We start from the raw sequence: 17,518 nt of genomic DNA on the forward strand, positions 1-17,518 counted from the left end.
AGTGCTTCATGGCTCTAAAACAAGGCCGTACCGACTTTCATGGGACAATTAGTGCACACACTGTTTTAGAAGGAATTTTGGTAGCAAAACCTCTCTGAGTCCTCCTAAAAACCTTGGGATTTTCACTCAGTTTCCACTTCAAAAAAAGGTTGTTTCTGCCAACAAAAATAAATGTCTATATGGAGCTTTAGAAGCTTTAGGCTAAATTCACATTGTATGTATTCATGGGCCTTAAGCCAAAAGGGTGCCTCCTTCATGACGTTATGAGGCATACAGAAAAAATAAAAAAAATGTATACCTGGCTGTGCAGTAAATGGATTTTTTTCATTTCTTGAGTGCAGCCTTTATAGTTCCTATTTCCCAACGTTTAGGACATCACTTTTTGGAGAGCCAGAATGAAACCGTCTAAATGTAGCTCGCTTTTTTAACAGCTGCCTCTCCCTTTTATATACTTTGCAATTTGAAATGGAAGTGGCTCAAATGATCCCTTTCATCACACTCCAAAATGAATTCAGATTTTGGAATTTAAAACAAAACAAAACTGAACTCGGCCCAGTTGTTGCCTGTGGTGATGGCACAGAGTGTAAAGCAACATGGTATTTCTTGCTAGTAGAGGTCCAACCCTTGCAGACAGGCAGCCTGGCAGAAGAATAATTGTGGTGCACAGCAGAAAAGTGTCTGCATCATTGCTAGTCAGTAGTGAAGGTGTGGGTCTCTGATTATGTATGGGGGCTCTATCCCAGGGCTATAGAGAATCACAGAAGGAAGTTCCAGCCTATACTGCTCTCGGAGTTGTAGACCAACCCAATGGCATGACAGTATCTACACAACAGAGATAGTTTAAGTTTTGCCACCAAAGAGGAAAACAGAGGGGCTTCTTCCTAATATTTAGATACGGGACTAAGTAAGCGAAACAATTTAATGTTCTGGTCTTTGGACGAAGGAAGACCACACAATTCTTCTAAGACTTTTCAGCAGGCCAAGGGTTGCACATCACTAGAAACATGAGGGTTAAGGCTCAGAAACTTGGCAATGTAATTAAGGATTTATATTAGTACAAGTGTCTTATCGGTTTCATGTAGCAAAATAACAGAACTTCAATGTTCAATACAGAGGAAACTTTGAGCTGAGAAAAAAAATTAGAAGATTAACAGAGAAGAAGCCAAAATGGCTTTAAGGGACTGTACCTGGCAGCTGGCTGAACGATTGAACTTTGTGTCATTGGAAAGAGCGATTAATGTGATACTATGTTTATGTATAACATCAGCTATGACATTCCTAAAGGATATATTATTACCAGAAGATCAGTGGTGGTGGCTCTAGTTGGTGGTTCAATGCCTAGTGGATCCCAAGAATGGCCTATATCATTGCCTACTATCTATGAGGATATGGATACTTGTGAAACAAATGCAAATTATGGAATGGGCACATTAGGTACTTGGTAATAAAAAGAAAAAAAAAATAAGAGAAATGTCCTCCATTCCAAGATCTTTCCAAGTATTGAGAAACAATTTAATGTGAAAATTGGGGACCAGGAAGCCGGAAATCTAACGTTCTTAACTCAGCCTCTGATTTTCCAACTTGAAGAAGGGACATTTCAGTGCTGGATCACCATCTTGTGAAGGCACACAACTAGAAAACAGTACTTGGCCTTCAAGAAAAAGTTTAAGTAAAAATTGTATAAAAAAGGAAGACAAGTAACAGTCTTTATCAGGGGTACCTAGGTTCATTCTCAAATGTTCTACTATGGATGTTTCTTAATACATATTTACTTGGAACTACAGCTGTCAAATTCGAATTGACCCTCTTGTTAACACAATGCGGAGAATGAAGAATATTTCAGCACATAACTCCAATCACAAGAGGGTTCACGGGAGGAAACAGTGGTTCAACTAAAAAGGCAAAAAAATCTGTAATTTGCAAGTCATTCAAAGGAAATTGGAATAGATTCCGAAATGCAGAAGAAGCTGCAGTACATTGAGGAGCAAATTAAGAAATAATGAGTTGCCTTGTGAGCGCTCTCTCCATGGTTCAAAAGCATTTGAAGATTTTGTTATCCTGACATGGAGCTCAGGGTTTTGCCGCACGGATCACAGAATTTACTTGTAGGAGGGATGTCTTAGAGTAGGGCGGTGGCGAGGATTTTTAACAAGTGTTATTTCGAGTGTAAAAATGATTTAATAGGATGTTTGTCGGGTAAACAGCTATCAGCTAATAAGAAGAATGAGTCACAGGGAAAACAAGAAATGTTATCTTCACAACATTCCACCTTGATTTAAAGGGGTTGTATGAGATCAGAAAACGGCAATACTGCACATGGCCTATTCACAAGAGTGGTGCCATTTCTAAACGAAATCAGGCAAATAACAATTTATCAGTGCAATTTTTAGGGGTCTAAGGCCTTTTTCAGATGGACCCATTTTCTGTCGGTGTGATGCCTATGTGTGTGCGCTGCACAGAACACTGACCAATATTAGTCTGTGTGCCAGTGCAACCACAAGGAAAAAATAAAATGCACTACTCTGGTGCATGCAATAGTGCACAGCTACTGCACGAGGAATGCACAGAACTGTCGATGTGACTGACACAATTTTCAGCCCAGTATGAACTATAACTGTCCTTTCAACCTGCCTCTATCATCACAAGGAGGCTGCCCAAGGACTTCTATATTAACCTTTGAATAAGTAATCAATATCAGATCGGTTGGGTCCAACTTCCAGCACCTGCCCTGATCAGCTGTTTTTAGCTCCTCCCACAGCTCAGTACACCGTCTAGTGGCCATTCTTAGGTACTGCAGCTCAGCTCTTGTGGAAATTAATAGGAGCTGAGCTGCAGAACCTGAGAAAAGCCATTAAATTCTGGCTCTTTACACAGTTTACATCAAACCATGGGAGTTCAAATAGCTGAATAGTAGTAGGTGTTGGGTGTTGGCCCCCCCTCCGATCTGATACTGATGGCCTATTCTACATTGGAGATTGATGTCCAGGGACTGTCCTGATTCTCATGCTCTGCAACTTGCTATCCATACACTTTGAGTGGGTAGTCAATCTTCATTACCATTGTGCCAGTACTATAGATGTTGGAACATCCTTTCCCTCTCTTCCCAGCATGCATTGCTTCTTCCTGACCTACCCTGAAAAGACAGCCTCCTTATCTATGAGAGATGAAGCAGGAGCAGGGAGAAAAAAGATCCAGCTACACATCCCATCAAGAGATATAGACCCTCCCAAACTTCCTGTATTCTTTGCTGCTAGATACAGATTGCGCTTGACAACAGGCAGCGGACAGCAGGTTACACAGGGAGGACACACCTAGAGACAGGCATTTTGTAGTGAGTTTTCAGGATTGAGACAACATTTCCACATTTACAGATTTCCAGATTGACTATCCCATTATTTATCAAATGAGATCAAATTGTTGGAAAGTGCAAGAAGCATGCAAGAATGTGGTCTCCAATACTGAAAGTCATTGACACATGGGAATAAGGAGGTCCCAGAATATGTAGAACAAGCAAGAAAACACAAAGCAGCAATGTACAAGCCATGAAAAGGTTATTTAATTACAGGAAAAAAATTTGTTTTACAACTGACCAAAGTAAAGGATGACACCCAAAGTGGTTTTCCGCTACAAGTCTAGCGAAGTCTATGAAGTGACTTCATTATTGCATGTTGTATTCAAAATCATTATGGGGGTGTTATCCAACATTAAGAATTATTTTACGAGACCTTTAGCTCATCAGAACAGTGGGACCTCCAGAAACAGTCTTTCATGGCGCTGTGGTAATGCACAACCATGCAGGGGATATGGCGCCATTTTTACTGTATAGTACACGGCAGCAGACTGCTTCTTCCTATTCCATTGGCTGTCGCAAAACAAAAACAACATTATATTGTGAGGCAGTAACCGGTGTTATAGGCGAGGGTCGCTACATGCCCCCCAGGATGTGCAAAGAAGCATATAGAGGCCGTGGGAGTGAATTGCAGTCACAGTATTAGTTTTGGGCATGCTATGTGTCCAGGTCAAATATAAGAAAACCTGTTCTGGACTTTTATTTTTGAAATGGACTACAAGATGGCAACGGGGCAGTCCTTTTCCTCCCCAGCTATGGGTTTTCCATGTGGCCGATGGCCACAGGTGCTTTTGTAAATACCCCTGCAGCAGAGGGTTGGATGTGTCAGTTGTGGTCTTGGAAACAGGCAGAGAAAAAGGCTCTGCAGAGCTCAACCTGTGTGAGGCAGCACAGCGCCAAGCAGCGTCAAAACATCCTGGGACCCTCAGCGTACACGGCGGTGCAGTCGCCCACGGCAACAGGTCTTGGACTATCTTTGTTTTTGGGGCTGCAATCCAGAGGATACAAGTTATGTTTGCCTGTGAGTATGAATATTAAAAGAGACTTTACTTTGAATTTTTCCTAAATCACTGCCTCATCATTGCACAGCGTGGATACTGCTGCACTACAATATGGGCACTCACTTTATGGACCCTTTATACAGAACTTTCAAAGACAATTTTAAGTTTATTTATTTACATTCACTTATATAGCGCCATCATATTCTGCAGCGCTTTACAGACATTATCGCTGTCCCCACTGGAGCACACAATCTAGATTCTCCATCAGTATATACAGTATCTTTGGAAGGTGGGAGGGCACTGGAGAATCCAGAAGAAACCCAACAAAACATGGAGAGAACATACAAACTCCTTGTAGATGTTGTCCTAGGTGAAATTTGAATCCAGGACCTCAGTGATGCAAGGTTCCAGTGCTAACCACTGAGCCACTGTACAGTGCTAACCACTGAGCCACCATGCTGACCCAAGTTATCTCCTAATAGAAAATGGGGACATATCTATGTCCATTGTCCATGGTAGAATGAAGTGGTAGTGATGCTCGGAAAGTGCCGCACCGATTTAACTTCTTTTGGGATGGTGGCATATGCATCCATTTTAATCAATGACCAATCATTATATCAGGCTATGGCACAATGAGTAGAAGAGGGAAATTAAAAATTAGAGTTCCCCAGAGTCATTTAATCATCTTAAACAGAAAGACTTTCTTGGAAGACCTTATGCATACCGAATAATTACCACCACTCGTGAAGTTGTGATATTTAGATTTTAAGAAAGCAAAGAGCTTTCTAAGCACTCTTGTAATGCATTACGCTCTCTTAGTGAAACTCTTTCTTTTAAAGGTTCTTGACGCAGATACGAAGCCAGCAAGGCCTCACACCTCCCCTAATTGTACCGCCAAGTAAGAAATTACAGGCCGACTAATTTAAAAAAGAGATGTCCAATAACATTTTTGAAACTTCTAAATTATTTTGTCCGAACTACTAGAGAACATGACAGCAAAAATATGGAAAATAGTTTTAGATATATTAGGACTTACCTGTCAAGAGCTAGATCTGGGGCAAAGATGAGCTTTCCAGGTTGATCAATGGACCGCCACATCAGACCCATCATCAAAACCTCAAGCCAGCAGCTTTCCAGTAGCCGTACTTGATCATAGAGGCTTAACTCTATAAAACCTACAAAAACAACAAGTCTTTTTTTTAGCAGACCTTTAAAAGGGTTCTCCCAACTATGGCCATTTATTGTCTACTCGCAGAATTTGTTATAAATATCTGGAGAATGCAGGTACCACCTCTGGGGAGAACAAGGTTCCCCAATCTGATTGTAAAGAAGACTGTTATATTCAGGTAAAGAATTAATAGAGGTGCCAAACATAATCACGGCGCTCTTTTGACCCCCAGAATAGAACGGTGGCAATGGTGGTTGTACTCATATTTTTGGTTCATGACAATGACCCCAGCCACTCACTGTGGAGGCGACTATAATACTGTCCCATTCACTTGAATCCCAATATCTTTGGTCTTGTGATCAGCTGGAGTCACAGAGGATGGACTCCCACAGATCAGAATGTCACGGCATATCTTAGTGTCATAGTAAAACCCTTCTAACCAGTTGTGTAACTTCAAAATTGTGGACCCCAATGCAAATTTTCCAACAGGACCCAAACTATCAGAGATCTTTAAAAGTTATTAAAAGAGACTTTTTTGACCACTTAGACCTTAGGCCAACTGCAACTTTTAACTGGTAAATTGTAGAATTTTGGTCTGAAAGCTAGAATCCAGTAATATTAATCTAAAGATATATTTTTTCATACCTGGGATTTTCTTGGCCCAAGCGATCATGTGAACCAGCTCCTTGTCAGCGAGTTTAGTTAGCGACATCATCATGGACGCCTCGGTGAAGGGCTTACAGGGACGGTTCATCAGTAAAACATTCGGCGGTTCGGCTTCAATGAGAGACAAAACAAACTGTTCTGGGCCAATGGAGCAGGGGAGGACATCTTTTACTCGGCCTATAGTTTCAATCACTTTTTTGTTTTTCCCAAAACAATGCATCTGTTCCTCAGAGTGACGTCGGTGACGTATGATGCGATACCCACAACGTTCACGTCTGGTTCCTGGTAACAAATATACAAACCATAACATTATTTTAAAAAAATAGATACGGTATTAATCCTAAAATGTCTTTAGGCCAAGAGATACTGGAGGGGGAAGGGAGAGAAGAAAAGGTCAAAAATAACCAAAGTGGCAACTCGCAACCCCCTGTAGTTGTATTTCAGGCTCTTAAGTGGTTTATAGAAGTTTCATAAAAGTAAAATAGAATGATCTAACCTACTAGTAGGTCGCCTTACTACGCTGATGTAGCATTTAAAGTCAGCCACCTTTTTCAAAAATGTTGAGTTGCAAGAAATGTTCCCAATATGGGTTTTGAAACTCCAGACAGAAGTGGCAAGTGCTTTTTGTCTCTCCAATAAGTCTTTGGTCATTTTCACACCACCTTGCTTGCCTGAATTATGTTACTTCTGAGTCCTACATAGGCTTTCACCAGCTAGTAGCAAAGAGGATGGGACAAACTAGAAATGGTCTGCCAAAAAGTTTTACAGCATCTGCCTCCATGGTATAGTATCGACAACCTTTGGTTTTGCCGAGTCGGGTACTATCCAGGAAATGGTACATTAAATAGGTCCAACTTGTTAGAATTTGAATGCAAATTTGCAAGGGGAAAACAGTAATAACATTCTTAAAGAGATCGTGATTTTACAGTGCAAAAAGAAAAACCTCACCACATTTCATCATCCCAACTTCAAAGCACTTGCGCAGTCGACATGCTTGGCAACTCTTGCGCCTGTTTTTGTCTATTGTGCACTGGTTTGTGGCGGGACAGATGTAATCATTATGTCCTACAAGAAAAATAAAAAGAACAGTGTGAAAGTTAACAAAGCAAATCACAAACCTGAATACTTAATAGGGATGTGTCAAAGACTTTGCAGTTAATTCTTTTTGCTTCGGAAATTGTGCTCGGTCACAGATGATCTGTAAATAATCGACATGGTGCATAAAAGTCACCAACACTCTGCTGACTCAATGTTAGAGTAGGTTTGGAGCTTTAAGGTCGGCATAAAAACTGTGTGCTTCATAGTATGGGTTTCCATGGCTGAGCAGCTGCATGCAGCCTTACATCACCAAGCACAATGCCATGCCAGATGTCGGATGGAGTGATGTAGAGCCACCACCACTGGATTTTGGAGCAGTGGAAACGTGCTCTGTGGAGTTAAGTGTCTGGCATCTGATGGATAGATCTGGAATTGCCGAATGCCAGGAGTGCAATGTGCCAACTGTCAATATAGGGAATATTGTATTTTTTTAATCTTTTTGCTTATTAAAGAGCAGTTTTTTCTGTTCACAAGTTTGCATTGTCATTTTTCTTGTTTTGATTTGTTTTCGGTGTAAGCAAAACCTATACCAACATAGTAAGCTGTACCTAAAGGGCCTCTAGGCACAGAATTCAAAGAAAGCCTACATAAAATATATATTTTACGTTTTATTAAATAACAAAATTAAAACAATTGAACGTACAAGGAAAAGACATTAAAAGTACTAAAAATCGGTGAGTGCTGTCATCATCCACTCAAAAAAAGAGATACGTAAAAAAAATCAGATGAAGAAACTAAGAATACACATAAATAGTCTCAGCATTGAAAACGGATACTTCAATAAATATATAAGCCCAAAATGGTGAATTTTAAGCATTCAATATGAGTATACCAACATAGGTATAATATAAAGGGTGGGAAAACTGATATCACATATAAATAAATATAAAACAGTGGCATTTAGAAAACCTCAAAAATCACTGAAAAGGCAACCAATATGGGTTTCGCATCAAGCTTTGTCAAGGGATGTCACTGTGCATATTTATTTGTGACATCACTTTTCCCCTTTTTTTTTTTACATCTTTTGGCTTAACATTCACAATTTTGAGCTCATATTTTTCTGACAGTATTTGTTTTCAATGCTGAGAATATATACGGTATGTATTTTCCATGTTTTTCATCTGATTTCTTATGTATTTGTTTTTCATGTCAATACTCACGGATCTTTGGTACTATTAAATATCTGCACTTTATAAGTTCAATAATTTTAAAATAGTATTTAATAGCATTTAATAAATATGTATTTGGTCTAGTAAAGAAATTATTGCTGCTCAGTGGACAGCCACCCCAAGAAATCAAAGAAAGATTTAAGTGAATATTGTGCCCCCAGATAAATGTTAACCTCTATTTAGGACAAGCACAACACATGCTCAGCCTGTGCCCGGGAAGGCAAGTAGTCTGCACTAATGATTCCCATGGCTGACAATTATCCAGGGATTATGATCCACCAGAAAAATCGAAACAATGTGTTCACTAATTAGAGAGGAGGAAGAAAAGCAGGATGGCGGCACTCCAAGGCAGACTTTGCTTTTGACAACTTATCGGTTGGAGATCAAGGAGCCCACCTACTGATCTTGCACTGATCCTTGGTGGTCAATGTCCTCGGTTAGCTTGTTTTCATGACTTGTAGGTTGTCATGACTGTGATTTGTCAGAGGAAATCTTCACAGACCGGGAGGGTTCAAATCACTAGGAGCTAGAGGTCAGCACTGGACTCATGGGCTGCGTCCATCTACACGTCCTGAGCTGCAGATTTAGCTGCCAAAAGCACATCGGCAAGAAGCCGAAAAATCCTAAACTACTCATTGAAATGGTATAAACAACCAACGATCTACAGAGTATCAAGGGTCTATTCACGTACAAAGAGGCCGGTTTATTCTGAGCACCTACCTAATATTCCTTTCTACAAATCTATTAACTCTAGCATACAATATGTCTTTGCTTTCAGTCCCTATCGGAACTTTTAAGGGAGTTCATCAGCACATTTTTACATCTGGCAGTGGTGGTATGGCTATACAGGTGCATGTCTCCCAATAAGAAGGATACCATTTCTGTAGAGATCCAATGCATAAGTCATATGCAAATAAGGCTGGAAGTGTACAGAGGGTGTGCCAATGACCATAAAAGCAGCAGTCTAAGTGCACTTTCAGGAATAGTATTCATCAGTCTCCTTTCATTAAATGCAGGAACATAATGACTGATAACAAAGGATGCATAAATCACAATAGATAATATTACAACTTCCCCTGATCCCCTAACCTTCACAATTACTTTTGCACATGCTCATTAGATGCTTCAATACAGGGCGAAAGAGTCTAAGTGGGCCCCCCCTTTAACACATACCACGATTCATGATCGCATATAACACAGCCATGTAGTATATAACACAGCCCACGTAGTATATAACACAGCACGCAGCATATAACAGAGCCATGTAGTATATAACAGCCCACGTAGCATATAACACAGCCACGTAGTATATAGCACAGCCCACGTAGCATATAACAGCCCATATAGTATATAGCACAGCCACATATTATATAACACAGCATACTTAGTATATAACACGGCCCACGTAGTATATAGAACAGCCCACGTAGCATATATCAGGCCAGGTAGTATATAACACGGCCCACGTAGTATATAGAACAGTCCTGTATTATATAGCACAGCCAAAGTAGCATATAACAGCCCATATAATATATAACACAGCCCACGTAGTATATAACATGGCCCACGTAGTATATAGATCAGCCATGTAGTATATAGCACAGCCCAAGTAGCATATAATAGCCCATATAGTATATAGCATAGCCACATAGTATCTAGCACAGCCATGTAGTATATAGCACAGCTATGTAGTATATAGCACAGCCCACGTAGCATATAACAGCCCATATAGTATATAGCACAGCCCACGTAGTATATAACACAGCCATGTAGTATATAGCACGGACATGTAATATACAGCACAGTCCCCCTCCCCCCAAAGATGGCCCCATAGTCCAGTACTCACTGTTATAGTGCTGCTGCACTGCCTGACACACAGCGAGTGCGCGATGACGTCATCACACACCCGCAGCGGCAGTGTCAGAGGCAGAGTAGGAAATGATGGGAGAGGGAGCGTCAGGTGATGCTCTTTCCTCCATCATTTGCTTTGAACTTTACTGGCAGACGCCAGTATAGTTCAATGCGGCGGCGGGGGGAGTTGGCACTGACGACAGGCAGGCCCCCCTGTCTCACAGAGGCCCCATAGCGGCTGCGTGATGTGCCGCTAGCTGAGGGCCCCTGGGGGAGTGGGGGCCCTAGGCAGCTGCCTTCCCCTAACGCCGGCCCTGAATGGGCCCCCCTGTCTCGCCAGGGCCCCGGCACTTGCCCAGGTACGCCGGGTGCTGACGCCGGCCCTGCTTCAATACAATAGATAGAGTCTGAGTCAGTCTATTGCTGCTGATGTACGTGTGCATTTCCTGAAAAAGGAACAAGGAGTCTGCAAAAGCCCCAGCGTCCACTGTGAGAATTGCAAGATTTCTAATTTGCAAAACAGATTGTAATATGGGGAGAAAAGTTTTAAAAAATACATTTAACACAAAAAATTAAATATAAACAATAGGTTTATTTTCTGATGTTAGCTTCCCTTAAAGATATCTCCTTTTACTCTATAATGCAATGTTCTGGAAAAGAGAGAGAAGGGCATGAAAAAATGAATTTCAGCAAAGACATGACCTATATTCAGTTGGCGCTCATTGCTACGCGCAGCATCCTTGCATTGTTTCTCGCACACAGAACAATCTCTGGTCAGAGAAGAATTGTCTCTCTGTGATTTCAGATGTTCCAGGATAAAGTCTAAACCAGGACGTGAGGTCTATAATTACAGCTCTCGGAAGTTCAGCGTAATCCACAGGTATTTCTAACTACTAGAGCCGCTCTGCGGAAAAAGGCTAACTGTAGATAATGTCGGTTTTGCTGCCCTTTACAAGGGTTTTATTGCCAGAGCTTTTAAAGTGCAAGATGCTTTCTCTAGTACAGGACTGTCATACACTGGAGGAGAACAGCTGCACGGACAAACCGGAGTCAGAGGACATCCAAAATCCAACCTGTAGCTCCTCAAAGGCGCAGAAAGCTGCTCTGTCTTAGCCTCATATATTGGACTGCAGCTCCTATTGTTCTGATTATCTCCTGCCTATAAGCAGAAGCCCACCACAAAATCACTACAAGGCATCATGTAATAGACTGCTGGTGTCTTCTTATGGCAGAGAGCACCTGCTGAATCTGCAGCCACTTTTGCCATGCTCCTTAGCTCCTGAGATGTTAAAGGGAACCTGTCACCAGATTTTTTCTATCTTATCTGAAAGCAGCCCGATATTATGGGCAGGGACCCTGATTCCAGCGATGTGTCACTTACTTTACTAGGTTCAGCTGTTTGTGATAAAATCACAGTTTTCTCTGCTGCAGAGATAGAAATTCTCTGAAAGATAAGCTCTGTATAACCCTGCCCACACCACTGATTTGCAGCTTTCTGCCTATGCACAGTGTACACAGAAAGCTGCCATTCAGTGGTGGAGGCATGGTTGGACTACCTGGCAGCAGGGTTACTAATCCTCTATTTATGATCTCCTGTTGATAATACAGTTATTTTATCAAAACTACAGCAAGCAGCACAGTAAGTGACGAACTACCAGTAACAATAGAGAGGGTTTAATTTTTGACTGGATTTTGGGTCAGGGATTTAGGAGCAACCAAAAGAGCCTGGGTGGGACAGGTAGCTCCCATACTCAAGGGGTCTTACAGGTTTAATAAAAGGCAGCTGGAATAAAGGTCTCTGCCCCTACATTATGCTACTCTAAGATTACATAGCAAAAACCTGGTGAAAGTTTCCCTTTAAAAGGGGTTGGACAGAAGATTACAAGTTACATCCTATCAGCTATTTTTCCAAAATGTTCTGAATTTGAATATCTGTGGAACATTGACACAGTACAGATTGTGATGTCCAGACTCATCAGTCTCATATACGAGGCTTTGAGTTGGGGTTGGGCCAAACATCAGTCTGTATTCAGTCCGTTTTCCACGGATGTCTGAAATTGGCCTTAGTGTTTACATAATATTGTGTTCGCTAGGGGTTCTTACAACTGGTACACCCCCCACCAATTATGAGTGCACCGGGATCAAGAGTCACCCATTTGAATGGATCAGTAGTTAAGCATGGCCATTACATTCAAAGTCTGTAGGACTGCCGGGGATAGCAGACCCAGCCAGCCGAGAGGTGACACTTGACCCCTTAGTCTTGTGATTGGTGGGGAGCCCCTTTGGATGGGTGATATTGGAAAAGTACAATTTTGTTGCTAACAGTTAAAGGTTTTACATTCTATATCTTCAAAGAGTTCAGTAGCTTATATGCTGTCGTTTCTGGAGTATCGCCCATGCACCAGAGTAAACTCTTAAAATTGGGACACCGGCAACTGCATGCTAACTATATAGTCGTTACAACAATATGCAACATATTTCAGTTGTATTGTATAATATATGGAGTATGACCATGTCAGGAAATTCCTGTGTGTCCACCACGGAAATGGACTTTGCTTTCCCTGCGGACAACAACTTCTTTATAAATCTTATTGCACCCTATACCATTGCCTACAGTGGCTAACCTTAAAGCCATTTCTGGCATGAATTTCATATAGCTCTGCCATAACTTGTTATAGAACCAATGAGACTGGTGATTACAGCAAACTATTTTATAAATTGGTATTTACCGAATTAACAATTGAAATGCCTAAATTTCCAAACTTACCCTTAGACGCAGTGACATGAATAGAATAATAATCCGGCTTTTCACCGGATTTCTATTAAATCAAGAAGAACAAGTCATTATCAAGCGGCTGCTAATAATCTGAATACATTAATTACAGCAGAAAACTTGACTCGGCATAATTGAATGCCTTTAATCAACCTCAGCGCTGAAGATTTACATGAATGCCAAGCAGTAAGAAACAGACCTTGGATGCTTCTCTTGAAAAAAGCCTTGCAGCCTTCACAAGACCATACGCCATAGTGGTAACCAGAGGCGTAGTCGCTGCACACTGCACAGAAGTGGGTGTCTCGCTTCGACCCGGGATTACTTCCAACATGGTTTATGCATTCAGACCCTATAGACTTTCTCTTCATGGTTTCTCTGCAAGAAAAATAGAATTAGGAGAAACTAAGGGAAAGCAAGAAACAGAAGGTCAAGGATTATCGAAATGTCACCCTACACTTTCAGCACCTTATTATAGTCACCTACTTTTCACGTTTTCTATCTGGAATGTCCTTTTTTTGCTAAGTAACTTCTCAGAGCTCGGTGCAGCCACTGATTGAAGCAAAACAAGGTTCTTTATGGTCCAAAGTTCAGAAGACATCTTGCCAATTTAGGTGTGGCCAAGGACGCTGCCCATGTGCCAACGACTTTGGATTCAGTACAATGTACCAATCAGGGTTGCCAACTTTATTTTTTTTAGACAGCTTATCAAAAAACACAGACCAACAATTTTTTATGTACACATTGGAAAACCATAATAAAGGATTAAGAATTTAATTGATCCATGTCTACAGCCCAAAATACTGATATGACCCCATTATCTGCATCCACTGTGAGCTGTAACATGAAGAAAAAATTACACAGTCTTAATAAATTTTCACGTTTCTACAGCTACAAAAAAATAAAAATAAAAAAAATCATGGACCCATCAAATATTGTTTTGTTTTTTTTAATTGCCGTACTTTTACAGGCTGTCCAGGAATTTGTGAATGGTTGGCAAACCTGGTATCTATAAAACATTCCCATTTAAAAAGTTAGCAGTAGCTATACCAAGTCTCCATGCACAGCAGGATCCTTGGCTTATGACATTGGTGCTCTCCTGCCTATCTTGTCTCCAGCAGTACAACAAAATCTTAAAATCTTCATTATACCTTCATTCAACCCAACCTTAGTGAAAAAGGGCTGATAAATGGAAGTTACCTCTCCTTGTTTTTTATTCTAAGACTCCAATAAAAACAATGAAAGACCATCATTTTAATGCACAAATTAAAAACAAATTCATAAAAACTAGAAGTAACGTGGAATAGTAGTAATAAAAGAAACGCAAATGTTCTAAAGACAGATGGATGTCCAGCCTATCATCTAATGCGTATTGGGGTGTCTTGACTCTACCCTCATGGCTGGTGTTGGAGAAAAGAGATCAGCATGTTGGATTTTGACTTGCCACATACTTTTGTTCTCATGGTGTTACATCTCTGGCAGAGGTGTCTGGCAGCAGCTTTCCTTCCCTTTTCCATAAAGTACCCACAAATCGGCCATGCCTTTGTAAAGAGAAGTTGGGACGAATAGCTTTTTGACTATATGAGCTTCTAATGGACACCTAGAATAATGGGTTTGGCCATCTTCATGCTCTAAGATGGTCATATACCTCAGAGAAATGGCTGTGCTGTGGACTACCATATAGGCAAAAAGTAGCATTAGTGGCCCTATGACTCCAGTTACTAAAAAGGGCTCTATAGGCAAATTTCATGGCAGTTGGTGTATGCGCAGGCGTGTACTATGGAGGACAGAGAATGAACTTCAATCCAATATTGCAGCCAACATGCAGCCAGCGGGTAAGGAAAGGGTGAATCAAACACCTGAAAACTCCGCCCACATGACCGAAAACCGGTCCCGCCAAATTCAGGTGACAGGTTCCCTTTAAAGCCAAAAACTAATATACAGATCTGGTTGCATTGTAGAGCTCATCTGTTTGAACCCACTCACTTCTACAAATGTTTCTCCTAAACTTCTTCAGGGAGAAGCCTATGCAAAACTCAGTCAAAATTTCCACCAAGCGGCCAGTCATGGTACCAACATGTGCTGTATGCCCCAATAATTTTTCGCTCACCTGGTAATTGGCAGCATATGTTCTTCGGGTTTGGCTTCAAACCATGGACTCCTTGGCGGCTCTGCATATAGCAATGAAGACTGGCAATGTAAAGTTACCGGAGACATATGGTCTGGAGCGGTCCAGAGTACACTTGGACTCATAGTCTGTCTCAGTACAGAACCCTCGGAATCACTAGAATTAGCAGGAATATTGTAGTTTATGACTGACGGGTTGCAGAACGCCAGAGAGGAGTATTCATGGCGGTTATCCATGTATGAAGAAGGAATGTACACTGGACTCTGGTCAACTGGCATAATGTTCTGATTGCCATTGTATTCAAGGGCAGACGGCAGACCAGATGGGGAACTTTTGATATCAGCTTTGGAGTGTCCAATATGCTGCATTGGCTGCAACTGAGAAAATTCCTTGTGCATGTAAGTCGACATGTTGATTGATGATGGATAAAAAAGTTACTCAATAGAACATGGTTTCCTAGGAGAGATAAGGAACATATCAAAGCATTATTTAGCTGCCATCAATATCGACAATGATTCCTCTCCAATTACTTTGTTGTATAACTCTTATCATAGCCAAAATAGTCAGACAAGCAGGCTAGGCACCCCCTTTAGACATGTAAGAAGGGGATGGTTATTCTAGCACCTTCTGAGTAATCAAGGCGTTCAGTATGTGGTCAGTATTTTACATCAGTATTTGTAGCCAAAACCAGGAGTGGAACAATTAGAGGAAAAGTATAATAGAAACATATGCACCACTTCTGTATTTATCACCCACTCCTGGTTTTGGCTTACAAATACTGATGTAAAATACTGACCAAATACTGCTAGTGTGAAAGCAGCCTTATATGGCTGTCTGACTGAACCCTAGAAGAATTATTTTTTTCTTCTCAAGTTTTTTTCTTGTAGCCTTTTGATGCAACAGTGGCTAGTATGGAACGGATTCCATCAGAATATGTTTCATACAAGTGATGTGCACTTTTTATTCTTCCCACTAGGCTTTTTTTTTTTTTTAAAACGTCAAGGGAAAAAAATGCTCAAAAAACTTTCTCATATGAAAAGTAGATTTCCCATAGAGATAACAGAAACATTTTTTCGAGTTTTTTTTTTTTTTAAGTACTTTGGAGCAAATGCGAAAAAAAAATCTGTGTGGGCATAGCCTAAGAAGTAGAAGATAGTAAGAGATGTCAGAGTGCTATCTAGAAAAGAGAGGAGGAATTGACAAAACAGAAGCTACCAGTGGGAAAAAAGGTATTGTGTAGCTAGGAGAGTCCGGAGGTCCACTAGGGTTAGAGAAGAGTTGCCCTGCACAGTAGTTGAGGGACCTGAAGGAAGTGTTAGCAGGCTGAGAAAGAGTAATGAAAAAGTACTACGATTCACCTAGCAAGGACACAAGAAGAAGCTGCGGGAACAAAACTTCTTTGTGTCATAGCCAGTGGAAGATGCGAGTACCAATGCAATCATCTGTGTTTAATAGAAGTGGAATCGTAAAGCCTTGTGCCACCACCAGAAACCAATAGACCATTGCCTCTCTGTGAAAGAAGTACATGTGCCTGCTATCAACTGTGCCTGTTCCTGTGCAATTTCTTCAGAAAAGAGAATTCTCTTTGCAACAACAACGGCTGCTTCCGCCCTTTTAGTAGAGTAGTAATTATAGAGGGGTACACAAAGAGTACAACCGGTCACCAAGAGAGAAGTAGCTACAAGATGAGACTCCTCATACATTTACAAGCATGTTTATTACTGGTAAATTGGAGTGCACTGTCACTCAAAATGCATTGACTTTACAGATATGAGCAAGGATAAATACTGGGTTCCCAACACAAAGCCTTTCATATAGATGCAAAATTAACATTTTGCAGCAATTAACATAACTTTTTATTCATATTGTATCTCATCTTGATTTTCTAGATCTGCCTATCCACCAATTCTTAGCCATAGATGAAAACCTACTACTGGGCTGCTGTTTTTTTCAGATGTCGAGACTATGACACTGCTTGTTCCTAAGCCTCCTGAGGAACTGTGTCATGGAAGGGAAACACGTTGAGGCCGTTCTTATTCAATAGGATGCTACAGATAAGTCATAATTTTCTGTTTAGCTTTCTTTTTTAATATTAATATTGATTTACCCCATGTTTAGGATAATTGTCATGTGTCACTTGTGGAGATTTTTCTGTGGATAAACCATAACTATGATCCCTACATGAGTTATTAGTCTCTGCATTTGACTCGATTGCATCAGGTGGACTTCAATAGGACTCCATGGATAAATCATCATTTTCTGGGTAGATTTTTTTTTATATTGATTTACTTTTGTCCAGTGTAATTGTTTATGTGTCA

At 40.8% G+C, this 17,518-nt stretch overlaps 1 protein-coding gene across 1 annotated transcript in view; it reads right to left on the reverse strand.

The window, feature by feature from the left end:
• ESR2 (estrogen receptor 2) overlaps positions 1-15,610 on the reverse strand; it is a 31,974-nt gene extending 16,364 nt beyond the window's left edge. The window contains exons 1-5 of the mRNA XM_069745637.1: positions 15,183-15,610; positions 13,275-13,450; positions 7,133-7,249; positions 6,164-6,466; positions 5,387-5,525 (exon numbers count right to left, since the gene is read on the reverse strand). Coding sequence (XP_069601738.1) covers positions 5,387-5,525; positions 6,164-6,466; positions 7,133-7,249; positions 13,275-13,450; positions 15,183-15,610 — 1,163 coding nt within the window. The remainder of the gene's footprint in view (positions 1-5,386; positions 5,526-6,163; positions 6,467-7,132; positions 7,250-13,274; positions 13,451-15,182) is intronic.
• Between the last annotated feature and the right edge of the window lie 1,908 nt (positions 15,611-17,518).

Source organism: Ranitomeya imitator, chromosome 1, assembly GCF_032444005.1.
Source record: "Ranitomeya imitator isolate aRanImi1 chromosome 1, aRanImi1.pri, whole genome shotgun sequence".
In the NCBI taxonomy this organism is placed as follows: domain Eukaryota; kingdom Metazoa; phylum Chordata; class Amphibia; order Anura; family Dendrobatidae; genus Ranitomeya; species Ranitomeya imitator.